Raw genomic sequence first — 27,792 nt, 5'->3', positions numbered from 1 at the left:
CATTTAATGCCTCAGAGCTCTTCTGAGGCCAGAGTGAAATTTGTGAGAGGAAGTACTAATAGCTTGAGAGGATAAATTGTTTCTTCCTCTGAATAATGTGTTTGCTTTTGAGTCTACAAAACCAACCTTGTAGACATCGCATAGCATGGAGTGATTAATACATTTTAAACATGCCAGTAGTTTCAAGGTAATTTGACGGTTTATCAGAGACAGAGGCAAAGGGAAGTGAGCCCTTATGAATGGGCTCCTGTTCAGAATGTCATAATATCTGTTCGAATGAGATGCATGTACAGAAATATAATCTGTTGATATTCCGTTGCCTTTATTTAATATTTTTAAGCCATTTTCTTTTCTTAAATGGTTACCGGTTTAAGCCCCTGAAGATTCCATTTTTTAAGGTATCATAAAGAAGTTAGGAGTTAAGTGTAAGCAGTTTTCAAACTGCTGCTAATTTTCATAGAATTCCAGGACCCCCTGTAGCCCTCATCTGTTCCCATGAAACTGTAATCGTTGTTATTCTCATGGGGTAACTGTTACCCCGCAATTGACATGGTTGGTCTTGTGGGGTAACTTGTTAATCCCACCCACATGAACAAAGTGGAACCAGTGGCCACAGTACAAATGTACCAAAAACTATTTATTGAACATACAAATTGTTTGAAAGCGTATTTATGATGATTTGAACCCAAAATATTATTTCACTAGAACTATGAACAAAATTTAAACTTTTTTGGAGTTTGAAAACGTGAATGAACAATTTGCTAAGTCTGCAGTTCACACTGTTTTCAAACCAACAATTACTGCCAAAAACATTTCCTGACTGTTTTAACTAAATATTGTATTCATCACAAAGCAGCAAGCAGTGTGGTGTACACAAGCAGATCACTTACAAGCTTCACATCGTTTCAGGGTTTTGCGGTCATCTGTCCTTTGAACAAAAAGCACAATGTCCACTTGTGCTTGCAGAAAGTTGTACTGGTGTGCGTTGTGGCAATTTGTAATTTAGGGCAGTCATACCAGACTTGACGGATATAGACAGATTACGTATATCCATTATTCTTCATTTTATTTGTCTGTCAAACAGCTATTCTCCAGGCTCGTGCAAAAAAGTAAGCGCTGTCTTCTTAAATGTGATCTTTGCTTCCAGTTTGCATTGTGGCCTAGCCAAATGATGAAGCTGGCAATGGTAGCCACATCCAGCATATTGAAAAAGTGTCACTGGCTACCTGTTGATTTTCCATCTGCAGGTGGTCATATGGGCTAAGTAGTCAAGGTTATCCACCCCACCCTTGTTTTTATTGTAGTTGTGGATCATGTCTGGCTTTCTTTGTTCTCCACCAATGACAAGTCATGGTGCATGCTTGCAGCAGCAGCACAACTTTGGATGTCTCTGGAACATAGGAAACTAGGGCGAGTTCCCCATCAAAAGCAAAAATGGATGAAAAAGTTTCTCTTCTTTGATTTGCTTGCATTTCATTTGGGATATCAGCCTTGTTTTTCTGCATTGTACCCACATAGGTCAAGTTCTGCTGTAGCAGTCTTTTTGCCAGGTCAGTACTTGTGAAGAAATTGTCACCCACAGTATTACTTCTTGTCTTGTTCCAGGAATGAAACCGTTTTTCAATGACCTGGGTACCAAGATTACCTTGGCATGTAGCTTCCGGTTGTTTGCCCAGATAGATGTCTCCATACAGGAGGAATGATGTTGCTGCATCACAGCACCACCAAATTTTCAAGCCATAATTGGCAGGCTTGCTGGGCATATACTGTCTGAAAGGACAGCGACCTCTGAATGCAGTGAGCTACTCATGAACTGTCAGGTGTGTTCCTGGAACTTGCCATTTCCCAAGCTGCTCTACAAATTGTGTCCAAATATCTCTGAAGGCAGCAAGCTTGTCCACAGCTCTCCTTTCCTCATGTGTCAGTTTGTTGTCAAATCTCAGGTAGTTGGTGATTTGACAGAATCATTTTAAACTCATGGTGGCACAGAAGCAAGGACGCCTGGTGCGTTGCTCCCACAACTCCAGTGCCTCTGTGACCACTGTGGTATAGACCACTCACCAGCAGGAGGCCAACATAGGCTTTCAACTTTGTTTCGTCCAGCTTTTTTCACTCCTTTCTATTTTCAGGATTGCTCTGATTCCACTCCCTGAATCTTCTTTCTGCCTCTGTTTGTTTCTCTTATGATAACAGTCAGGATATCTTGTGAGAGAAATGGGTGGAACATTTCCTCCCCTGTGTCTATATTACTTTCTCCTGTTGGCCCAGCACTTTCATGAACTGTCCTTGGCTGTTCTCTGATGATGTATTAGCTGTGAACTTTTTCCCACACTTTGCCATTCCTTCCTCTAAAGGGGTCATCATCTGCAACGCTTTCTGGGGCTGGTGGCAGTGGTTCTGCTCCATGTCCTGCCGTAGCCCCGGGCTGGTTCTCTTCCCTTTCCCATTGGAAGTGTTGGCATCACTTCTGCTTGTGGCACCAACTCCTCCTCCTCTGGTCATCCTTGTCTAACCTATCCTGTACAAATCTTCGTTGGACCTGTTGTTAAAACTATACAATCAACTTTGTCTTGTAGTTGTATGATAGCACCCTAATCTACCACAGATAAAGCAGGGGAAAAATTGCAATCAGTATTCTGCTACTGGAAGGTTTGTTAAAATATGCTGAAGAGGGCCATGTCCATGTTGTTCTCCCCCAAGTGAGAGGCAGCCTCTGCCCCTACAGTCCATACTAATCTGACCACGAGGTAAAATTCCTTCTTAACCCCAAACATGGCGATTAGGCTGACTTGGAATAGAGGGACATGACCCTCTAGCTAGGAATCTACAGACTTTAGTCCCAGCCAGGAACACTGGCACAGCTCAGTTAGAATCATAGCCTTGGCTACCTCAGTCCATTTGGGTTGTGGGGGAAACTTGTGCTTCTAACTGTTGCTCTTTGCAGAGGACTCTAGACATAGCTACTCCTAGATCATTCTGTTTCCATGCTTATCTGGGATGCCTTTGAGGACGGCAAAAAAACCTCCCGACATAAGTAGTATCAGTACGGGGCGGGGGGGGAATCTTTTTTTGGTCACATACGTCAATAAACAAAGCACAGAAGCATGGGAAAAACCCTCCATTCTGGTCTGCAACTTGGACAGCAAACATAACTCCACATAACCTCCTCTAACTGGCCAGCCAGAACTCCCCTTTCTGTATTGCCTCTATAAATATTATCCTAGCTCCTTTAATCTTCTTTCATAACTAAGCCAGATCATGGAGCTCTACTTCATTTTCGTGCTGCTGAGTGTGGTCCTCTCCTGTATCTACCTGCTGTAAAACTGCAGAGCTCTTTTTTAAATCTCACTGCAGTCTATTTGGGGTGGGGGAAGTATATGCTTCTGACTAGTTCTTTATTGAGCACTCCAGACATAGCTACTCCAAGATCATTCCTTTCCAATGCTTATTCAGCCTCTTCTTGAATGTCTCCAGTGATGGAAATTGCACAGCATCCCTAAGCAGCCTATTTCACTGTCACTGTTCTAACAGAGAAGAATTTTCCTGATATCCAGTCTAAACCTACTTTGTTGCAACTTCATGTGTTTTGCTCTGTGCAGCAAGAGATAATTTATGGCAGTTCTTCACATATTTGAAAACTGCTATCATGTCCCCTCTTAAGCACCTTTTCTGCAAGTTGAACATGACTAGCTTCAGCCTCTCCTCACATAGCTTACTTTCTAAGTCTTGCATCATTTTTGTCATCTGCCTCTGGACACTCTCTAACTTCTCCATGACCCTTTAAAATGTGAGTTCAAAAGTATGCAAATACTGTAGATGAGGCCTACCCAGTGCCAAATAGAGGCACTATATCACCTGTGTTGAGCACTTAATATTTATTTTGATGCTGCCCAAGATCTTATTTGCCTTTTCTGCAGCTGCATCATGCTGCAGACTTGTACCAAGTCTGTGATCCTTCATGACTCTTAGATTCTTCTCTGTAATACTTTTTTCCAGCCAGCTGTCACCCATTTTCTATGTTTTCATTATTCTTCCCACTGTATATCACCTTGCATTTGTCAGCATTGAACTTCATGCTGTTAACCCAGTTTTCAATCCATTGAGTTTCTTCTGTTGTGCTTCGGTTCTCCAGTGTGTTCACAGTCCTTTCCAATTTTGCTATTTTCACATTTATGTGGAGTGTTTGAAAGAGAAGAATGGAAGATTTTCCAGGTTTGTCATTTGGAGATTATAAACTCCCATCAGCTTTACTATCAGAGCTTGTAATTTTCATGAGATCAGTTATGAACTTCACTAGTTGCATGTGTGTGCATAGGGTTTGCCTACATTGCTTAGTATACAATTGTAAAACACTTATAACTTTTGGTGCATCAAGAGTAAGTTCCCTTCTCCCCCCACAATGTATCAAAGACACATTAGTTGTCAGTGGGTACATCTACATGTGTCTGATACTGTGCAGTCCCAGTGGCGCACAGTTTTTAGTAACTAAATTGCCGTAGAGTCTTATGTAGGTGCACTCAATAAATCTGTGTGAAATTCGTCCATGAGGCATTTGTCCATGTGAAATTTACACAAAGCAAACTAAACCTTTGGTATATTCTCACATCTAGGACTTTAAAGGATAATTGTCATTGGACATATTCCAGAAGCATTGTAAGACCTTATTTAGGAAGTCTTTTAGCAGTTAGGGTTACATTCTTAGGTATCATTTAGGGAGTTGTTTTATTACTTAATATTTTATTTTAGTCATGTAGCTTATGTTGCCTTTAAAAAGGCCTGAGCCTTTTTTGGGTAAGAGTGGCTTATACATCAAATAAATAAATATTTAAAAATGGGAGGGTGTGTGGGTGGGGGTGTTCCCCCTTCATAGAATTCAAGAGGCCTGCAGATTATGCTTGGCTTTCAATGGTAAATAAATATATTTCTATTAGCCATGCTTGAGTAAGAGTAATATAAGCACTGATTAACGTATATAAAACCCATATAAAAGTTTTGCTGATAGCGCTGGCTGTACACCACTAGGGTGCATATGGGACTAAACTTGATGGAGAGTTGAGTGTTGATTGAAGTTGATTGCTAAAGTGCTGAAGTTGATTGTTAAGAGGAATTAATAAGGCTGGTGTCAAAGTGTAGACTGCAGCTGGTGATGACGAAGTCTAGGGGTTAAATGATGAGGTAGAGGTGTCAGTGTTTGCTGTGTAAATGCCTCAAGTACTGCTTACTTCATGCATAAGGAAGAACCTGGAAATCTTTGAACCTTGCAGAAGGCTTAGGGCATGGATGCAAACAATTGTGAACTATGGCCATGCCTTACCAGCAGTATTCAGGGCTAACATCTTGTGGCCCTTTTGGCTAGAAGGATTGGTGAAATAGTGCTGTGTATATAAGCATGAGCTCTGGTATTCTGACATCTGCTGCAGCTGAAGTGAACACTACTAAAATCTACATTAAAACATTGCTTTCCCTTGGGAAATACTATGGTTTTAATTTCTTTGAATATTCATTATACGTAGGCTTGGTAGAAAATAAATTTAAAAAAATAAAATTTTAAATTTTAAAATACTAAAATACAATTTTTAAATATATTTTTTAAATGTTTCAATTTTTTAAAATTGATTTAAAAATTTTGGGTTTACATGAAATTGGGGGTATAGGGCCAGACGGGTAGGGGCCGTAGCTATTGAGTGGCTGGGCCGCCCCTTGACTGGTATGTGCAAGATGGGGCTTAAGGGGAGTGGGGAGCAGCTTCCTTCTCTGGGCTGGGCAGCCACTGCCTCTCCCTGTGTTTCCAGAACCCCTGCCCGGCCTGACCCCTGAGTGACCGGGGCAGGGGCCAAACTCCCACTGAGTGTTGATCATTCTGAGGCTGGCCTGGGTTTGCATGGCGTTTGGTGCCCGACCCCTGGCTATGACCTGGACAGAGCAAGTGGCTGGCACCCAGCGGCACCGTGCTTCTGGTTGCCAACAGCCCTGACCCTCCCACTCCCCACTTTCCAGCACAGCTCTACCAAGATGGCCTCCAGCTCCTGCAGAAGCTATCCAAGCTGCTGCCAGAGGAGCAGTATGCGGGTGGCACAGCTGGAGTTCCCCTTACCCATCTGCAGCAGCTGCTGCGTGTGTGTGTTTGTGCATGAGCATGTGTGCATCACTTTCTGCCCCATATTTCCTTACTGTTGTCCCCAATTTTTTTTGTTTCCTTTCTATATATTTTGATGATTACCAATGGAAATATTTTTTTCGTTGGTCTGAGTGACGGATTAAATTGAATTTTATCGATTTTAAAAATTGAATCCTGATGAGCCTTATTTTGCATTTAAATTTCCTAATCAAAATTTAACTAGCTCTTATTTCTTCTTTCATCGGATTCTTGCCTGACAGCCTCTTTTCATATTTAACTTGATACGAAGAATAATTTTAAATTTAAAAATGTGGGAGCTCACTCTAATCCTTCTAAAACTAGTAGTAACTTTGCCACTTGCTTCAGCATATTTTTTTTCTTCATGTATGTCAGATATTGAGAATAATTGTTGGCTTGTTCCCTAAAATTGGGACAGCCCCCAGAGGCTCAACTAAGAGGATGCCTGCAAGAGCTTAGAATATCCCTCTAGCAGCTGCCTCTTTCAGTTTAAGAGAAGGGAAGTATTACATAGCTTGATCCATAGGTACTGACCTCTTTCAACTCCCACTGACATCTGTGGAAGATGATGACATACAGCACTTCTTAGAATAAAGCCATCCTAAAGAGGAAGGAAATGATCCAAAACTGCCAGGGTATAGAATAGATCTGTTTGTAGATGAAACATTTTTAGGGTGTTTTTTTTTCTGTTTGAAATTAGAATGTTATTGGAATGCTTTATTAAAATCATGGTGTTGGGCAGGTTTATCTGTTCTACCCTGGTGGTAGCAGATGACAAGTTCAACTCAGGTGAATGGATGGTGGGATGACCCAGATCCCTGCTACCATCCTGCACTTCCTTGGAATCTCCCTGGTCTGTTCAATTAGAGTCCACTCTCAGGAAGCTAGGAGCTCAGGAGTCTTAAGAGCTCCATGTTGAGTTGAGGCTTCCTGGTTCCTTGCTCTACAGCTGAGAGTTAGGAAGCCTTGGGTCCTAGCTCTGGGGCACAGAGCCAAGATCAGCTCACAGCATGACAGGAAGCCATGGATAGTTCTGCTGGAACCCTGCCTATTTTTCATTGAAAGTTGATGAAAACTAGTAATGAAACTCTTGATTCAGAAAATTAGTATTTTCCAACGAAGCAAAACAAAAATGTATCCATAAAAATCTCATATAGCCACCCACTTTTTCTCCTTTCTCACATCCCTCAAATTTAGACAAATCTGGATTTTTAACTCTCAGAACCAAGGCCGTTTGAATGCAGAGTTTAGGCTTTACCTGTCAATGAAGTTTGAGTCCAAATCTGCCATTCAAATCTGTCTCTTTTATTAGGCCCTGTCTTCGTTTAAACCTGTAAGCAGTTTTCCATTTAACTAAAAATATTTGTCTTGGTATGTATCTAGGCTGAAGACAATGAAGTAAGCTTTGGACAAAATTATTTGACCATTTGAGTCCTCTCTTTGTTTATTCTATTTTGCCTATGGGATTCTGTGAAGGCAAGAACAATTTAAGGACCTTAACTGTAGCTATGTATTCATATGTACAGTAAAAGCTGTTTTTCCTAGAGTTAAACCTGAAGAGTAGGATTGGCTTATGTAGTGGTAATTGAAATTTGGAAAAATATGTTGGCCAAGAATAGATCTTTGAAATTATTTAGAAAAAATAGTCTTAAATATTCATGCTTAAATATGCAAACAAATGTGCTTTCAGACCAAGGAGTCTCACTTTTTACCTTTTGGTAAGTTTGGAACATTGCAACTTGATCTAAGTATTAGGGTCACCGACCAAAGTATTATTCTCTCAGTAAATATTGTTCTTTGTAAAATTAGACAAATGTTTTTATATCCCAGGGATTATTTCAGAACCATCAAATTTGTTTCCCAGGAATAAATGTGACTTTGGTTCTGTTTTTCTAACAGTATTTGTTGGATAAGTTGTTCAGAGGATTTAACAGCTTAAACATTTTTACCTACTGCCACTGTCTATGTGTTTGTCCTTACCCCATGGTAAAAAGAAACTAAACTTTGTCAATTTTTAGCACTGTTTTACTGAGAATTATGCTGCTCCTAACTAGCTTTTATTTGCCATATGCAAAAAATTGGGTGCACAGAGTGGCTGCGGAGCAGCTAGCGCATAGTAACTTTGCCTGGCCTTTTAACTCATTGTAATTTGCTCATATGGCTGTGCCCTTATGCATGTATTTAATTTCACTCATATGAATAGTCCCATTGATGGCAGTTGTGTTTGTCTTTTTACAAGGCTAGGGCTTAATTTATTGTATTGGTGTGAGCTTTCCATTGCATAACGGGAGAAAAATCCTAAAAATGGGACATTCAGTTGAAAGGCCAGAAGGGTCTAAGGGCATGTTTCATAGCAGAAACTACTTTTAATTTATGAAAGCCTGTGGCCTGGGTCCTGCACTTGTTGAAATGAATGGCTAAGATAATGGAAGATCCAAGCTAGAGCTTAACTTCTGATGACTGGTGCTGTGCAGCTGAGATCAGGCAGTCTACCATGCAGCAGGTTTGTTTACAAATGGGGTTTCAGGAAAGGGTAACGGCAGGGAAGAAGAGACTGACTCATTCAGGAGCACCACTTGTGTGAGGGGTAAGGACCCAACCACTATATACACTGACTTTTTCCTTGGGAAATAAAGGTGGAAAGTGACTCTGTTTTAGGAGTATCTTTCTCAGGATAAGATTTGCTTGTGCTCCTGTGTACCAGTCATTCCACGCCAAAGGCTACCAGTAGCAGTCCTAACAGGTACACAGGGCTCTTGGAATTGCATCTTAGGACTGGGGAGCAATACTGAAAACTGCTTTTGGCCGAAGCCACTTAGGGGTTATAGCTGCACTGTGGCAGCAGTAAACACATACTGTTGAGTATAGCCCACCTACCTGCTCCCTGTACCGCACTCAAAACTGAGAAATACTCTAGTGGGGCTGCTCTAAGATGTCCCTCTGCAGCTCTTCTTGAGAACTTTGGTCTTTGGCATGCTTGAGTGGCTCCTGGGGATGACCCTGGAGTGGCCTCATTGGCCTCTTTCTGCATTTGGAACATGTGAATAGGAACTGGTGGCCCAAATACATTTGGGAACAGCCCAGCTAGGATATGCATCAGGATCTGGAATGGACAGATGCACAGCTAAGCTGGGGTAGGTTCAAGCAAGTAGGCTGTTGTTGCTAGAGCATCTTTGTAGTAGCTGGCGAGGACGAACGTGTGCCACTACTGTATGTGCTGCTTTAAACGTACTCCCCTGCTCTTACAGATGCAGCCAGAGGTTTCAAATAGGAATCAACAGCGTTAAAAATTTTTGACCTGCTGTGGTCTTTTGGAATTCTTTGCCACAAAAGAATTGCTCTGTTGTTTTTCTGTAGTCAAAAAAGAGTGAAAACTAAGTGTTGGAATTTTCCAAGGGGTGCCTTGAGTCTAAAAGGTTGAGAACCACTGATCTAAAGAGTAGCCTTGATCATCAGTAGAGACCTACCTAAATTGTGGCAGAAGCACGCTTTGCAGTGACTTGTTAAATCTTGCTCTTTTCCTCGTGCACCACCACTCCTCATCCCCTCCCAACTGTCAGTTGGTGGAGGGGCCCCATTGGCCATACTGGTTGCTGCTGATTAGCTGAGGGGACAGCATTTAAATGGTTACTGTCTAATCATCAAGTGAAAGAGACATTTTAAAGTTATGGACAATGGACTAAAAAGGAAAATGAAATTTTCCTCAGCTTTAAAAAACCTTGCATGTTTATTAAGTTATTAGTGAATAGCACATAATAGTCTTAGTATAAATGGAAGAGGCACAACACACACTTTAATAAATGAAATTATTCAATTACCTCAAACAGTTACAGTAATTAATATTCAAAATGTTTAGTTTTTTTTTATTGCTTTGATGGTACAAAACTAAAAATCAGTAGTGGGGAAAAAATGTATTCTTTTTATTAACATTCAGGCAGTATCAATTTTGTTAGTTGCCCCTCATTTCAGCTTTATTGATAAGGCTGCTCTTGTACATGCTGTGTTTATACTTTACAAGACCACAATTACTCTGAATAACTAGAGCGTGGAATACAGATTCATTTCTGAGTCAGAAAACTCTTTGTGCCTCCTCCACTTTGTGCATCCCAGAATCTTCAAGTATGCAGGCTGATGTCATACTCTGAACAACAATCCCAGAGTAAGGAGCTTGCTCTAGAAATTCAGCATTTGAGAACCACGAGGCTGTAAGACTCGGGGATTCATTAAACCAAGGTTTTACTGCAGTGTTTTCAGAATGCGATGTCTATGTGCCTTCCTCAGACCCCTCAGCAATGAGAGTTCATGTTCCATCTACTATAAACAGAGACTTTCTTCAGACGTGTAAGTTGTCATCTTAAAGAAACATACTTTTTATTATGTGCATGGTATGTGGCTTTTTTGCCCTCCAAATTGCTAGGGACACATTAGACTTCTAAGTTTTTTTTCTCATTTTAGCTTTTTCTCTTTGCTTTGCACCCTGAAACTGCTGTAGAGCTATACAAACCAAAGGGTGAATATAGTGATACATCTTTAGAAATCAGTATTATAATTTTTTGAGAGCCAGAATTTTGGTGAAAGTACTTTAAGCCACAGATATGAGATCAGAAATTATTTTATAAAGCAAAAGCTTGTGGTATGCTTCTATTCATACACTAATTCAGTAAAATTAACACGAGTAGTTATGTTGAAATAACTCCAGTTGTTAATCTTGATAAAGCAGGTATACCTGCAAGGCTACTCTGAATAAATTAAAGGCTAAAGGATCAAATCTCTAAAAATATTATTCCAAAAGTGTAATAATTACTTTTGGCTCAGCTAAATTTCATTTTCCTTTTGTGTATACTTTAACTGTTCTTAACTGTGGCTCACAGTGCCATTTCCGTAAACAAAAAGGAGAAAAGCTAGTGTTCACAAGTGCCAGTCTGAAGTACATTACATGAAAGAGTCACTATTTTGTCAAAAAATCCTGATATTGAGCTAGCAACATGTATTTAACTTTTCTGCTGGATTATGAAAATTAGAAATCGGACTGTGTAGAATGCTTTTTGCTTGCTTGTTGCCCAATACCCATCGTGTTCCAATACTGAAAGAGATCTTGGATGGCTAAAGCACATTTCACTGAAAGTATCTGCATCCAGTGTCTTTTAGTCTTTTGTTAATCCGATTTACAAGGATATCCACTTAGAGCTGAAATGATGCCTGTCACCAAATAGTATATATGCATAATATCATAGCTGTATTAAATAATGTAGAATTTTTGAACACTTGAACAGAGTTTTAGTGGGGTCCATATAACTTAAGTTATCCACACAAAATACTGATATGCTTTTTAAAAAAAATTGTAGCATTTCAAGGTAACATGGTAAAATACAGTATGAAAGAAAACATTGTCCTTCTAGCAATATTAGCAGCAAAACTCTGTAATTGGGTTTTAATTACATCTATTAACACCATGCTGTTAGAAGGTCTTCTAATGTGTTTCCATTGTTAAACATTTTTTTCTGGACTTGGAGTCTATTTCAAATTCGTTTAGGTTTAAAACTTGCCATTATAGGCTGTAAGGTTTTGGTTTGAAGATTAGGGAACAGCTCAATGTTGAGTGTCTATGCATAGGAGGGAATTGCAAAAGGTAAGTTGTGAAGAAAACATAAACATAAAGATAGTATGTGCCTGTATGTGAGTTAGTTTTTATAAGATCCTAGCTCATATTGGGTTCTTACTTCAAAAATGGCCAGCTACATAATACCAATCATTAACAGTCAGAACAGTAGTATTTTATTTCAAATGTTTGGTTGGCCTGACTACAAGTTTTGTGTTAGTGTAGAGATGAAAGGGGGATTTTAGTAATCATGATTGCTGTGTAGAAGGAGGACTTCCTAAGTAAGAAGCATTGTGCTAGAGAATGGCTCAGCAAATACTTTTCCCCTACATGTAAACAACACTCTGTGGAGCCTGTAATGTGCTGAATGGATTAAAGTGGAAGACTTTTGTATCTTACAGTGTAAAGGAACAAGTTAGTACTATAAAGAGCAGCACAAAACAGATCTTCATAGCTGTAATGCATAATTGAACACGTGGGTTTTTGGAAGAGAAAAGATGGGCAATCTAAATATTAATTTGGATAATGTTGCAAGAAGGATGTGGTTTGAAAAGAAGTAGTTCATAAGGGAGAGATGTTGGATAGTGTGGGCAGAGGAGAGCAAGAACTGGGAAGAAAGAGGCAAATAGGTTGTGTTAAAGTTTCTCCTGATACTTGCTAAAGGAAAAATTGAAAAAATTATGCAGTGCCACAAGTGAGGGTGTATGTGTGTCACAGGCATGTATGGAAGTGTAGGTCCTCTTGTGAAGTGTTTATGCTGTGGAGTTTTTAAGCAACAAAATAAATAATGCCAGATAGAGAGAGACTGTGGCCTCTTCCTGACCAGTTATGATAATTTTATATTACAAGGCCAGTTTTTGACAATTGAGCTCAGTCTTACTGTCAGAGATCCTTGTTGCAAGGAATTGAGCGTGACTGTGATTTAAAATGGCACATCTTGACTAAGTACAGGCAGTCACAATGCCTGAAGCTGAATCGATTCAGTTTTTGCAGGTTGGTCTAAGTTGCCTAGACTGAACTGATAAGCAAGTGAACTTTTGATTCGCAAATGCAGCCACATGCAGCCCAGGCCAGAGGCTGGGGGTGCTAAAGCATGCCTCTCTGTTTGGCTGGAGCAGACAGCTTAGGGCAAGGTTAACTTGCCTACTCTGAGGGAGGTGCAAAGCATCCTGGGATACTGGGGGACTTTGAATTCAAACTTGAATCTGGGTGGGGTCTGAGACAGAAGTTCAGTAAACTGACTGAATTTAAATCAGTTAAGTCTGATGGTACATCCATCCAGGTTTATCTTAAACTATTTTCAGTCATTTTGAAAGCAGTTTATGTGTATTGAACTTCTGTTCTGTTACAGGTATGAAGTGGTTTCTGATCACTTCATACCGGTTTACCTGTGATTTCTGTCCATAGCCCTAAAGTGCTGCCAGAAACAAGTAAATATCACTTGCTAACCAAAGTTAGGCCAAGTTCTTGTAAATTTGAGTCAGATCTGATGAAGTAGTGTGAGAGTGCAGTTAGGGATTTCGTTCCTTTAAAATGTTCAGTTATAGATAAAAAGTGTCTGTCTGTCTCCAAAATCTGATCTACTATCAATACTGTAGATGCTCTGGATTTTGATTTGATATTTCTGGGTTTATTTTGTGAATGATGTATTGGTGTTTGCACACCTAATAGTGCTAATGTTGTGTGGCACCCTCTTGTACTCTCGGAAGCTGCTCATGGTACTCCAAATAAGTCACAGCTTTAGAGGAAGAATATAAGAAATGGGGTATGGTAGACCAGTCTGTTTCCTGTCATACTTTTCCCAGCAGTCATAGGTTTAGGGATGTCCGTAACCTACGGTTACATCCCTAACTATTTGGTTCCTAAATGTATCCTCATTTGTCTGTTCTGTTCTTAACCTTGGTAACGCTGTTAGCCTCTACAACATCCTGTGGGAATTGGTTCAAAATGAGATTTTGTTAATTAAACCCCCTCCCAAAACCCAAAATAACTTCCAGTGACATAAGAAGTGCCCCAGCGTGAAAGGGCACCCGATATACTAATCAAGTAGCACATTTAAAATCAAAAAAAGGAAGTATCATATATCTTTATCATAAAATAAATATAATAGTTTCTTTTCTCCTTTTTCTGAACCACTCATGACTTGATCTTTCTCCCCACTAGTTTCCCCCCCCCACCCCCAATCCCTCCCTCAACATCCCTTTCTCAGGCTGAAGAGTTTTAGTCTTTTTGGTATTTCGTCTTAGGGATACGATTCCATAACTTTGTTCGCCTTTGTTGCCATTCTTTCTACCTTTTCTGTTTCCTCTATATCTCTCGTGATATGGAGTGACTGGAATGGTTTATAGCAGGGATGTCAGATTTGGCCTGTGGAGCTGTTTGACCTGGTTGCAGGGTTCCGGGAGAGGTTGGGAATTCAGGTGTGGGATGCACTGGCAAATTCAGATGTGCAGGGCGGTGAGCACTGGCTGTGTTAGCTGCTGCTGCTTACCCTGCCATTGTCAGGTCTGAATTCTGCTGCATATGAGGCTTCCTGCAGTCCATATTTGACTCGCATGGAATCCTGTGGTCTGGATCTAACCTATGAGGAGTGCTGGTTTGGGGGAGCTGGTTGAATTTGACACCTCTGGTGTACAGTAAACTCTTCACATGCCCCTGAAGGTTATGGGCATGTGAAGAGTTTACAGAATGGCACGATGCTTTCTGTTTTGTTTTCCGAAACAAAGAATCGCCGTTTTCCTGGTAGAAACCAAAAGTGTGCAGATGTTAAAGTTGTTTTTTCTGGTGCAAAAATGTGTGCTGTAGGGGGAAAAAAAACCTAGTAATAATGAGAGAGAAATCACTCCCAGGAGACTGAACATCTGCATACTGTCCCCTGGCTTAACTCTTCCTGGAAGCTAGGAATGGAGCAGGAGGAAAGGCTCCCATGCCTTCCAGAGGCCAGGGTCATCCCAGTCAGGACAAGAAGCAAGGGACAGCTGCTTTTGCCCTTCCCATAGACCAGTGAGGTGAAGCCCACTTCCTGGTTGCTTCTTTTAAGTTGCAGTCCAGCTGAGTGGAATGGGTTGCAAGGAAGCTGGCAGACTCTGAGAACTGGGCTTAGGGACTTTCTGTGGGGCACTAAGCCAGAGCACCTGTCTACTTGTCATGCAGTGGTGTATGCTTATTTATCCTGCTGCTCTGTCCTCCTGGCTCCCAGTGCCGCATACCCCAGTGGAGGGAGAAACCCTGCAGGCTCCCCTGCTTGCTTCTTGTACCAGAATCCCCAGCATGAGAGCCCACTAGGGGTCTTTGCCCTGCTGGTCTGAGTACTTTCCTCAGACCAGGATCATCCCAGTCTGGGGAAGACATGAAAAGCATGGGAAGAGAGGCAATTGTACACTGAACATTTGTATTGCTCCCTTTCCTGGAATCATTTCTAGTGGTCGAAATTTTGTACATGGTCTAAGCATGAATGACTCGTGCCTCCCATGACTGGGGTGGGGGGAGGGGGGCACAATCTGTGGTTAGCAGTGTTGGCGGGGTGGCAAGTGGCAACCATTCACAGAAGCTGGCAGCAGTGGCAAATCTCAGGGTGTGCACATGGTGCCACCCCTCCCTCCCCCCATATCCCCCCATGAGTCGCCTATGGTTTTAAATGTCTACAGTTAAGCTTATTTCTTCTAACGTGCGTTGCTCTGCACTTTGGTTAAGCTAAATGTATTTGTTTACTACATTACCCACTCAGTTTTGTGCCATCCTTCTGTAACTTTTCACCATCAGCTTTGGGTTGGACTGCCCATAATAATTTGGTATCATCTGCAGATTTCTCTTCCTCATTATTTACTGCATTTTCCAGATCATTTGGAATTGTGTTGAAGAGTGACCTGTGGGGATAAGCTTTTGTTTAACTAGTTGGAAGCAAGGATTTTGAGTGTGTATAATCAAATGAGAATATTAGAAGTGTATAATTAATCTTGTTCTATGAAAAAAGTGGTTTAAATTGGATGACAAAATGAATAACCCATCTGCAACTTTTTGGGATGATATTGATAATATGTAGGGATTACATTACATACATACGTCTTCCAGTATATAAGGTTGCCTGCTCAGAATAGTGTATGTTCTGGGGTACAAGTTTCATCAACAAATGGTTCTGAACATACATCTTAGGGAAAACTAATTTCACTTTGCGTTCCTACTTCAGTTAAGTATTGTTAAAATAAATAATGCCCTTGACCTATACTAATTCTCTGAAATACTCATTGTGAGGAGTTTGAGACATACCTTGATTGTTTGTGAAAGCAGATATTAATGGTGCTATCCTATGGCTTTTGTTCATTCACTTGCTTTTCAGCAAAAATATATACAAGTATTAGGGATTGTATAATGTTCTGGATTGTTGCAAACTTTGCTATAAATTCACTAAGTATCAAATGCTCTTAAAAAAATATGATCCCCCCCCCCCGGGTGTATTATAGCTTTCACATATTTTTCATTTCTTTTTAAAAGAAATATGAATTCGTTAATGTATGATCATTTTTTATTTGACTTACAAAAGGGCAAAGCATGAGGCAGTTGCTTAGTTTATACTCGGTGAGAATTTGAAAACGGAGTGGCTTGCCTTAGTAAAGACTGATTTAACCAACTGCATAGTGTTTTCTGAATTAGTCTTAATAACCTTAATCTATAACCTTTACTTAAACCAAGTAGCATTTACCAGAATAACAAACAGAAGCTAATTGGACTCTGACTAGGCAACGCCTATTCATGCAGGTAGTCCTATATGAGAGCCACTGCTCTTGGAATTAAGGGTGGGCCTAAGGCTGTAAACTCCTTGAAGTCAGAGCCCTTGTCTTTTCTTAGTTGTACACAATTTGGAAAATGCCATCAGCATTCAGCAATTAAGATCTGGATTGCTTTTTGATTATCTGTTGCCTTGGGCAAAAGCTTACTTGAGCTGAAGGATTAGAATAATTAGAATAATGTATTTCTCTTCTGTTCTCTTCATTCCTAATTTGTTAACTCTCTTTTTTTTTTTTTGCATGTGTAGTGAAGAACTAGGGGAATTCATGGAGATGAAAGGTGCCAACAGCCCTGGGATCCTTGTTTTGACCACAGGCCTCAGCAAACCTTTTATGCGTCTGGATAAATACCCCACATTACTCAAAGAACTTGAAAGGCACATGGAGGTATATCTTATCAGCATTTATGTTCCAGCTTAATGATGATTTGACAGCAATTATTTTAAAGGTACATGTCAAACATGATGGGCCCCAAATTATATTCCTTTTATCTTAAAAGATATAGTAGGCTTAAAATTCATCTCAGTAGAATTGTAACAACATAGTAAATTCTCAGAAAGCTTATAAACAAAATCCATCCAGGGATATTAATTTCTTATTCAGGGTTTTTAGATGGATTGTCTCTTGAGCTGGTTTCCTGAAATCTCTGCTTTATTTTTGTAGAAAGGATATATATATATATATATATTTTTTTTTATCTGAGAGGCCATTTCAGTAGTATTTCTTTAAAAGATTGGGCCTTTCTTGCATTATGTCCAATCAGGAGCACTGGGTATGTTCCAGCATGGTAGTGCATTTCAGTGACTAAACTTGAATTTGATTTTAAAAGTTAGACTTTTTGTGGGATTGGTACATCACATCTTTGAGTCAGCTGCAAATGTGTCTCACTTAACATATTTGGGGAAAAAAGCATGTGGCTGACTGGTGAAATTACAGGAAAGGGCAGCAGCAGCAGATCCATACTAACCTTTTAGAAGTTGTGTAATGGTAGAAACTTAAGCTGGGAATAATCTGCTGAGTACAGCGTCAAACTTAATTTTCCAGATCCTTTTCTGTGGAACCATGAAAGAATAGCAGTAGTATAACATCATTGCTAAGTACAGGCTGTCAAAAAGCCCAAGGCTGAATTGATTCAATCCTTGCAGGTTAGTCTAAGCTGCATATCTTGAATCGATACGCAGGTGAACAGACATTTGCTTTTGATTCTGGAAATGGAGCCACATAAGTGCAGATGTTCAAGTCAGAAGCCAGGGGAGGGGAGGGAGTACTAGAGCGTGCCTCCCTGCTTGGCTGGAGCAGACGGCTTGGACCAAGGCTAGCCCATCTACCCTGTGAGGGAGGCTTTGTGGGGAGGTGCAAAGCATGCTGGGGGACTGTGAGTTGACTTGAATCTGGAGGGTCTGGGACAGAAGTTCAATAAACTGATTTCATCTAAATCAGTTAAACCTGATACTGCATCCATCCAGGATTATTTGAAACTGGTTTTGGCCATTTTGAAAGCAGTTTATGTGCACTGAACTTCTGTTGCGTTACAGATTTGAACTGGTTTTTGATCACTTACACTGGTTTGTATTTAACTTCTGTCCCTAGCCAATGGGAGAGACTGCTTATTCTTGCTACAAGAAGGCAAGTGTACAATACTAAAGGAAGTAGGCAGTAAAAAAGGGCAGAAAGGTTGGTTACAAGAGTGTTATAGCCTTGTCTGTAGTGAAGCTAATATGACTGTAAAAGGTACAATTATCATTATCAAAAATTAGGTTACTTTTTTTTCTCTTTAGGATTATCATCCAGATCGACCAGATATTCAGAAGTCCATGACTGCCTTCAAAAATCTTTCTGTAAGAGTTAAAAATTTTAAAAAAGTATCACCCTTTCCCCTTTCTTTTGTTTAAAAAAAGAAGGAAAAAATGGTTACTGATTTTTGTGCCTCATAACAAAACTTTTTTCTTTTTTTTCTTTTTTTTTAACTTGTGAAATTGAAGGCCTTGATGCTGTGCTTAGGGTTTGTGAAGGAGGGATTCAGCCAGATCCTTGATTTTTGTGTGAAGGGTACCATATGTCCCGGCTTTCCTGGACACGTCCTCTTTTTGGGTCCTCCAGTCTCAGTCCGGGTGGTTTTTTAAAATATCAACAAATGTCCAGGATTTTGCTCTGTTTTAGCATCGAAGTTTTTCCTGGCATTTCCTAGCTTGCCCTAGCAAGGAGTTGCTTGGGGCTGGGCAAAATGGTGGCGGAGAGCGATTGGAGGTAGGGGGCATCATATGTGGGCAGCATGCAGCCAGGCAGGGTAGTGGGAGCAGCTAGGGCAGTTGGATGCAGGTAAATCTATGGAGGGTGGTTGTTGGAGAGCCAGGGCTTGGGAACTGTCTAGGGGTAAGTAGGTATGTAGAGGGAATGGGTGTGAGGGAGAAGTGTGGGTGGTGTTGCTGGTGTTGGGGGAAGCTGTCCAGATGCTGGGGCTGCAGTGAGGTGGGGGAAGGGAGGGGGGTGGTCTTTGTGGGGGCAGCAGGGAGCTGCATGGCCAGGCCAGTGACACTGGGGCCGGTGCCTGTGCTTGCAGGGATGGGGCAGCTGGGAGATGCTGCTCGACTGGGGAGAGCCTGGGGGCTGTGGGTTGGGAGTGAGGGGCATCAGCAGGGCTGGGAGGCAGTGGCTTGGGAATGAGGGGTGGGGGCTGCTGTGGATTTGGGAGCATGGCACACAGGCAGTTTCAGTGGGTTGTGGGTCAGGAGTGAAGGGGTATCATTGGGGATGGAGCGGGGGGCAGAGGTGCAGGTTGGGAGTGGGGGGCACTAGCATGGTCTTGGGGGGGGCAGGGTACTGTGGGTTAGGAGTGAGGGTCAGCAGCAGGGCTTGGGGGCCTGTGGATTGGGAGCAAGGGGCAGGGCGTGGGCATATAACTGTCTACTTCCTTGCCCCCCAAAATCATATTTCGCCCCCCACACCCCTTCCACAGCCATCTCTGATAGATGTCCTCTTTTTTGAAACTGGAAATATGATAACCCTACTGGTGCGAGTTAAGATATCGCTTACTACCAATTAGGGATGAGGCATAATGAAGCTCTGCCTGACCAGTCAGCCCCTCATGCAAGCAGAGTATCTCCTTGCATCAAGGCCTGTTTTTCTAACTTCTTAATGCTGGATTTGCAATGTCATTTTTGCTCCCCCCCCTTCCCCACCCCCTCCGATGGAGAGTCCAGCCTATGTTAGTACTGCTGGAATATGCTAGAAGAGGAAGAATGATCAAAAGTCCACCTATTCTTAAACCCAAAACAGAACTGGGTGTTGCAGAGAGAGAAGGAATAAAGGTTTGCTCTGAAAAGTTTCATGAGAGATAGGGCAAATGGGGAGACCAAACAGAGAGGGAAGGACATGAGAAAATAGATAACAAAGACTTAATGTCTGCGCAGTTAATATATTTTCTTTACCAAGTGAAACCATAATGATATAGAACATACTTTAGGGTTGTTAGTTGTAGCCATGCTGGTCTAAGGACATACACAGATGAGGTTCTTTGGGTAAATGCGGTATCTTTTATTAGACAGCCAAATAGTTGGAAAAATTGTTCTTTGCAAGCTTTCAGGCACAAACACCCTTCTTCAGGCATAGGCAGAGTCTGCTGGTGTTATGTCAAGATGTCTCCACCATTCCCACAATAACTGCACCCCACAATAGAGCCATCTCCTTTCCTGGATCTTACATCTGCACCTCCAGAAACGTAATGTATTTCATCTAATGCACTTAATGCCCTGATGGAAAATACGTAGGAGAAACCAAACAAAAACTGCATACCAGAATGAACATATACCCAAAATCTATCAAAGCAAAATACCCAATTACTTGTGGGTGCCTGTTTCTCACAAGGCAACCGCTCTGTCTCCAATCTCTCAGTTCTAGTCCTCAAAGGGAATTTACAGAACACCTTTTGTAGATGAGCGTATGAACTTCACTTCATAAATCTATTGGATACAAAAAATCATGGATTAAACATAGACATTGGATTTATGACACATTATAACCTGCCTTCCATCTGATAACCCCTGGTGATCTGTCTGCATTTTACCAGCTACATTCTTCTATCACCAATTCTACATTCCACCTCCCCCCACCACCTACCTGTCTCACCTTTGTCTACCATTCCGTCTGATCCTCACTGCCACACAGTTGCATTTTCACAGATCTGCATTTTGCCTTCTGTTCTACCCAGGAAAGCACACAGAACACCAGCAGACTCTCCTTATGCCTGAAGAAGTGTTTGTGCCCAAAAGCTTGCAAAGAACAGTTTTTTTCCCCCCACCTATTTAGTTGGTCTAATAAAAGATATCACATTTACCCAAAGAACCCTGTCTGCTAATTTTATATACAAAGCAGCTGTATTCCCTCTTTCTAGCTGGCTAGCTATTCATAGGCAACAGTTTATTAAAGAGGAAAGATTTGAAGGAGAATGATGTAGTAACTGGATGGGTAAATTTTACAGCAGTTTTGAAGCTACTAAATTAAAAGGAAAAGCACTGGTATTAACAGAAATGTAAATTTAAGTAGTACTTTGAGCATTTCTTACAATGGAATGTATTCAACTTGAAACAAATTGTCTGTGTCCTGTATCAGGTACTCAAAGCATAGCGTTGTAAATGTATAATATTTCAGCTGACACTTGCTCCCTATAAGTCGTGTTTGCAGGCACACCACCTTCATAGTATTTTCCCTGTATCTAATAGGCACAGTGTCAAGAAGTACGGAAAAGAAAAGAACTTGAACTCCAGATACTGACAGAAGCTATCCGCTGCTGGGAGGGAGAGGACATCAAAACACTGGGCAATGTAATTTATATGTCCCAGGTCATGATTCAGTGTGCTGGAAGTGAGGTAAGGTAGTTCGAATCCTCATTATGTATTTTTTCCCTTACTTTTCTGCTGTTACAGTTAATAATGAATGCTGGATACTGAACAGCAGACATAAAAAGACCACTCTAAGAAGGAAAAAAAAAATCTAGACTAAATGCACTTGTATACTAGCTTACCTAAAACTTATAAATGTACATGTTAAAGTGCTTGCTTCGATTTATAAGTACAAGCCCCGCTAAAATTTGACTGAAGCTTAGCCAAATAGAGCTGTTGGAAACACTTTAAAAATAACCTTAAGAGGTTGTAAGTGTTTCCAAAGTGCATAATTAGAGAGAATTTTCACTTTGCACACTTACATTATAAAACAGTCTGGCAAAGCAGTTATTACCACATGTAAAGAGAATTTAGAAATGCTTATTTTACATTGCATCCCAGACGCATTCTCCCTGGGTCTTTTGGATCTCTTTCTCAATGGTTTAATATTTAAAGAGCTCAGTCAAGGGATTGAGTGATTTTTTTTTTTTGATTTTTTTTAAATTATTTTTTATTTTTGTTTTGTTTTGAGGGACAATATGAAATATGACGGCTTTGAGGTCACTGAGTGGTGATTCAAATATAGCACCTTATATAAAATAAGAGAGGTCATAGAAGGGAATGATTTTCTTGAGGAGATCTGCATAAAGATTGAGTCCAGACCTTAAGTAGCTTAATTCAAGTGGGGAGGCTGTGGAAAAATGTATTGACAGTATTACAAACTGAGTATGTAGAGGAAAAGATGTTATGCGCACAGGGCGTACAGTGTGAATTAAAAACAAACAGGAATCTTACTGGGATAAGGCATGCAACATAAAAAGAATAAAGAACCCAGGCATACTCATTCATTCATACAAAAGAAACAAGCACATGCACACACAGATAGTTAGACAGTCCTGCAAAGGTTAAGGTGTTACCAAGTTCTGAAGTCACTCAGGTCAGTCTGGTGGCCAGCCAGACTAACCACAAGGGCTGGAGTTAGGTCTTGTTGGATCCACCCAAAACTTCTTCTTGCAGGTGGAAAAGACCCCAAAGCCTTGTTTTTGTGTTCATTCTTTATAGTGATAGCTGTCCATACAAACCTGTGCATTCCAGTGAGTCAGACATGAAAGTCATCCTCCTTGTCCTGTTGGCAGGCTGGGATTATTAGTAGGACATGATCCTTCTGGTCTGCTAGTCTTCAGGGAGGTCATTGCTTGCAGTCTTCAGCTGTCGGGGTGAAGCATGATCCAGTATTTGGTAATTCTTAACTGCTGACTCAATGTTGCTGCAGCCTTTAACCATTAAACCAGAGAAGGCTATTTTCACCTGCTGCGAGAGGACTGTCTTCCTTCATGTTGTCACATCCATACATCATTCACTCTTTTCTTACCTCTTTCCATGTAAGCCAGACATCCTGCAAACCTTACACAGGCATTTTCCTTGTACTAAATTTAAGTTCTAAAATCATGAGACCAATAGGGCAAATATATTTATGCTAAGCAATAGGAAATTTAAAATACATAGTTAATTCCGGAACACTAATAATGACTGATCAAAATATTATAAAAAGTAAATCGTAACAAGATTAACTTTATCTTAATGGTTAAATATTTCATTTATATAAAAAGGAAAAACAATATAAGCGATCGAAGCGATTTATAGTTACTGTAATACTACAAAGATCACCCTAAACTAATTTGAAATGGTGGATAAATTGTTATTTTATGTTTTTAAAGTAATTTCAAATAAAACTTTTAAAAAAAGAAGTATGTAAATAGCCCTATGGTATGGTATGCAGACTTCTACTAAAGGAACTTGCTAACATGGTAAATTAAGTCCTTTTAGAAACCCAGTAAATGTGTATCTTTCCTAGCAGAACCACAAGGTCTCCCATATGGGAGGTGAAACATGTATGTTGGGAAACAAATGTTCATTGGCGGCACTAGGGTTGATCCTGAGCTGGTGTAGATTTGTTTAATGGCTAACCAGTAATAGTATACAAAAAATAGCAAAACTCTATTGGAACATGCTGGATGAAGACAAATTTCTACTATAGAAGTTTTATTTCTGCAGTTTTTCACTATGAAAACATACCAAGTGTTTATAAATTGCATTATTTCTGTTCTAATTTATCCAGTTTCTATATTGCTGTAAAAGTTTCTGTGAACAGAGAAACAAAAATCCTTTTACAAATGTTTAAATGAATTCCTTAAAACTGTTAGAAATTAATATCTGTTGCCATCAGAAACTTAAGTTAGACATTTTAAAAAATTGACACTCATTAAATAGAATTTTTAAAAAGTTCAACTCCTTTGTTTGTATGTGTGGTTTTTTTTGTTTTTCCCTTTGGCTTAAAAAAATCAGGAACTGAAGTGGGATTTAGCCTCATGGAAGCCTCGTAGCATTACGACATCGCTTTTTGACCATGTATAGAACAGTTTATTTCAATAGAAAAACTTGATCATGTTATGAATCCTTTTATGAAAGTAAGAGTCAGGAAACACCAGTTAGAAAAACAGATTCATTAGGAAATTGTAATCTTAAAACGAGCCTCACTTGGTAGCCAAAAAATGTACCAGATACTAGTATTTGAAACGATCAACACTTTGTTTTGAAGTCAGTTGCCGAAACGGCTATAAATAAAATTCTGTTAAGGACTCTTATGAATTTTAAGAGACCTCTTTCATGATAGATGATAGAATAAAGCACAAACAAAATAAAAAGCAACATCTCCCCTGCAGAGTGAAGAACTTGAAGAAAGGGAAGTACCAGAAATTCCATGGAGACTGCTAGGGTCTTTGCTGTTAATTTTGTGAAAAGTGCCCAGCTTTTCCAGTGATGGGCAACAGTACAAAACCCTAAAATCAATTGGAAAACTTCTGTAGTGATTTTTGGAGGGTTCCACAGTGTTCTTTCTTGTTTTACTATGCGTAGCCGTTAATGTTGAAGTATGTGACTGATGGGTGCCGTTTTTTGAATGACAGCTTCTTGTTTTACTTATACTTGTGTACTCATTTATTTTGTTTCAATTTATTCCTCCTCCAGTTGCTCCTAAAGCAAAAATACAATCTTCATAATGTTAAAAGTGAGTTGGAATAGAAATATGTGGACATTCACTGTATTTGCTTAAGTCAAATTGGATAATTAAATATATGCAGCATGTAAAATACTCCTCTCTCAAGTTGGCAGAAAAGTTGCTGTTAATTTCATCCAGGATATTAAAATGTTAGTATATAATTCTCATGGAAGAATACAAGAACTTGTTTCTAGCTATTTTTAAATAAACTTTCAAATGCTGTTTGACTCTTCTTATTCTTAAGGTCAAATTTATTTTTCTGAAGTTCATTTTGTTAGGTGTGTATCAACTGGTAAGCAAAAAAAATTGTGGACACACCACAGTGGTGAATATCCTAAATAAAAATACTGAATGGGTCAAAAGCCTTGTATTTAGTGAGTTAATTTTTTTTCTTTCTTTCTTTCTAATAAGGAGAAGAATGAAAGATATCTTCTTCTATTCCCTAATATTTTGCTCATGTTGTCTGCCAGCCCAAGGATGAGTGGATTTATCTATCAGGTAAAGCATTTGTTTTTAACGTAACTCACAGCCAACTTAAAAGACTCTTTTAAAACTTGTATTCATTTACTGTGCATAAACACTGAATATCAAAGGTGTAACGACATGGTCAGTTTTATGCCGCAGTAGTATACGTATGGGAAGTCACAGTTGTCTAGTTAATAGCATGCTGGATTGTAAGTTGAGACCTGAGTTTATTTATGCTGCTTATCTACTATATGGTTGTAGGATACTTTTCATTTCTATGCTTCAGTTTCCTTTTTATGGGCTACTGATATGTTCTTTGTAAGCTGCTTTTAGATCTGTGAAGGAAAATGCTGACATCACGCAGACCTGGTACAGCTGACTGCTTACCAGGGTGCTGTTTGGGTTCCATCCACTTTTGGTCTGGCCACTCCTAAAGCTTTCAGCAATCTGAGTAAGCTCCAGCATTCACAGTTCCTTGATACAGACTCTGACTGTTTCATCTTTGTAGAAATAAGGTGGTTAGGTCATGATACCCTATCTGGCTCAAGACTAGTGCTGATTCTGTGGACTCTTCAGTAGCATAAGCACACCCTTTCCCAGAGCTCCAACCTTGTGAGGACTGTGAATAGGTGAAAGGCAAACCCAGATAAATACGATAGTGGAAGTAATCTTGCATACAGACTTCATAAGAATTATAAGAACCAGTCACTCTTTAACTAGTACAGGGTCTGAAGAAGTGATACTCCCACTGTACTCCACACTGGTGAGACCACAGCTGGAGTACTGTATCCAGTTCTGGGTGCCGCACTTCAACAAGGACATGGAAAAACCTTGAGAGGGTCCCGAAAAGAGCCACCCTTATAATCAGGGACTTACAAGATGAGCCATATGAGGAGAGGCTGAGGGACTTGGGCCTCTTCAGTCTACAGAAGAGAAGGCTGAGAAGGGACTTGGTAGCGGCTTACTGCTACATCAGGGCAGTACATCAAGAACTCGGTGAACAGCTCTTCACCAGGGCACCCCTGAGGAAGTCCAAGAGCAATGGATAAACTTCTGGAAGGCTGTGTTGGGCTCAATTCCAGGAAAAACTCCTTCAGTCAGGGTGTCCAGACTGTGGAATAAGCTCCCTCCAGTGGTGGTGCAGTCACCTACCCTGGAAATCTTCAAAAGGACACTGGGCAGTTGTCTTTTCCTGCCTAGTGCAGGGGGACTGGACCTGATGATCTACAAAATCCCTTCCAGCCCTTATTCAATCTATGTATCTATATAAATATGTGTTCCTGCCTCAGCTTCCTTATTTTTAAACATTGTTTGGGTTTAGATTAAAATCTTCCTACTGCATTGTGGCTTCTCTTCTGGATCATGGAGTGAGTACTGCTTTTGAACAGTTAGTTCCCTTACTAGTCGGGACTTAATCATTTGGTGCAAGAGTGTGTGCCTTTGTCTCCTTTCCACTGCCTGGGCTTTCAGCGTCTGTCAGTCCCTCTAAGTTTTTTTTTAGTTCCTGATTGGCTTCACCAGGTAGAAGCAGTTAGCTGTGTTAATCTTTAGTGAAGCAGAATGCAGGGTAGATATGCACCATTAGACTGACTAGGATATATGTCGAGCACAAGCTTTTGTGAATTCAGCTACACTTCATTGGATGCTATGAAAGGACAGCAAAGAGCAGTGTATAAAGTGGAGTGTGAGATTTGAATACAAAAAGTTAGGACAAGAGGGGAGAGGTGGGGCATAGGGACAGTGTGTTCCCTGCAATTTCCCATTCAAGCTCTTTTTTACTTTTTTTCAAAATTTTCTGCCTGAGAACAACAATCCTGAGGTAAGCAATGGAGTGTTCTGACATAGGTGTTTGTTTTTCTGAAGTTGATGTTGGATCACTGTTTACTTATTCTTATGTGTGAAGATTGCTTCATGTGTCTGACGTGGACAGCAGACGGGCATTGTGAGCAGTTGATGGTATAGTTACTGGTGAATCAGCCTCAGATGTGCTTCTTGTTATGGGGTCTGGCATGGCCTGTATTGATGTGGGGACACAGCCAACACTGGGGTCCGTTGCAAGGCCTGTTTCCTTAGTGAGGATGGGAGTTTGTCTGTTGCTTAAGAGACATGATTTGCGGGCTGTCTGTAAGCCTGGACAGGTTTGCTTCTATCTTTATTCATCCTTTTCCAGGAGAGATTGGAGGTAATTAATCATCTCTGTGTAAGAGTGGATGAACACTTATCTGAGATCAGCTGCAGAAAGACACAGCGGCCTGTGGCACAACACTTTAACCTGCTTGGATAATTCATTACTGACCTTAGGATTGCTGTTCTCGGGCAGCAAAATTTGAGAAACCAGTTTGAACAGGAAATTGCAGAAGTCATCCACAGACGGGATTGTGCCTCTCCAAGCTTGTGTTCTCACGTGCACACTCCATATCAGTCTTAATTTGCCCCCTTCAGTTTCATGATTCAGTTTTTAATTACATGAACACATCCTGAATTTTTTTTCCCCCACAGTTGCCTTACCTCAGTAGTGAATTCAGTAGTTTTTATCTTCCACATTTAATGGGTTCCCCTAGGCCTCATTTTAACACATGCTGCCCAATCCCTGCATTGACTACAGAAGGATTAATTTCTTAATATCTTTCTGATGCTGTCAACATAGTATATGAGTGCTTCAAATATAAATGAACCATTTTCACATTCCAGTGAGCTGGTATTATTTTACTTCATTTTCCAGTTGTGGGGACTAAGGGAGAAAAATGGTCTACTTATTTGGGTTCTCATTTTGATATACCAAGGACCTTAGCTTAAGCATATTTGGCAGTACTGATTTTTAATTACAGGTGTGGTGAAAATTTGCATCTCATACACATTCTGTGACAGACACA

General features: G+C 40.3%; 1 protein-coding gene across 4 annotated transcripts in view; it reads left to right on the top strand.

Moving 5' to 3' along the window:
- Positions 1-27,792, top strand: part of ARHGEF7 (Rho guanine nucleotide exchange factor 7) — a 181,866-nt gene that overhangs the window by 121,977 nt on the left and 32,097 nt on the right. For all 4 annotated transcript variants that reach the window (XR_002099935.1, XM_019529651.1, XM_019529652.1 and 1 more), the window contains 4 exons: positions 16,768-16,906; positions 18,298-18,357; positions 21,238-21,384; positions 24,866-24,952. Coding sequence is in view for 3 of the 4 variants with exons in the window: in XM_019529651.1 (XP_019385196.1) it covers positions 16,768-16,906; positions 18,298-18,357; positions 21,238-21,384; positions 24,866-24,952 (433 nt within the window). In the remaining variant the exon portion in view is untranslated. The remainder of the gene's footprint in view (positions 1-16,767; positions 16,907-18,297; positions 18,358-21,237; positions 21,385-24,865; positions 24,953-27,792) is intronic.

Source organism: Crocodylus porosus, unplaced genomic scaffold (genome assembly GCF_001723895.1).
Source record: "Crocodylus porosus isolate Cpor-Errol unplaced genomic scaffold, CroPor_comp1, whole genome shotgun sequence".
Lineage (NCBI taxonomy): Eukaryota > Metazoa > Chordata > Crocodylia > Crocodylidae > Crocodylus > Crocodylus porosus.
The sequence above is the reverse complement of the archived record's forward strand: the minus strand, read 5'-3'. Positions and strand labels throughout refer to the sequence as shown.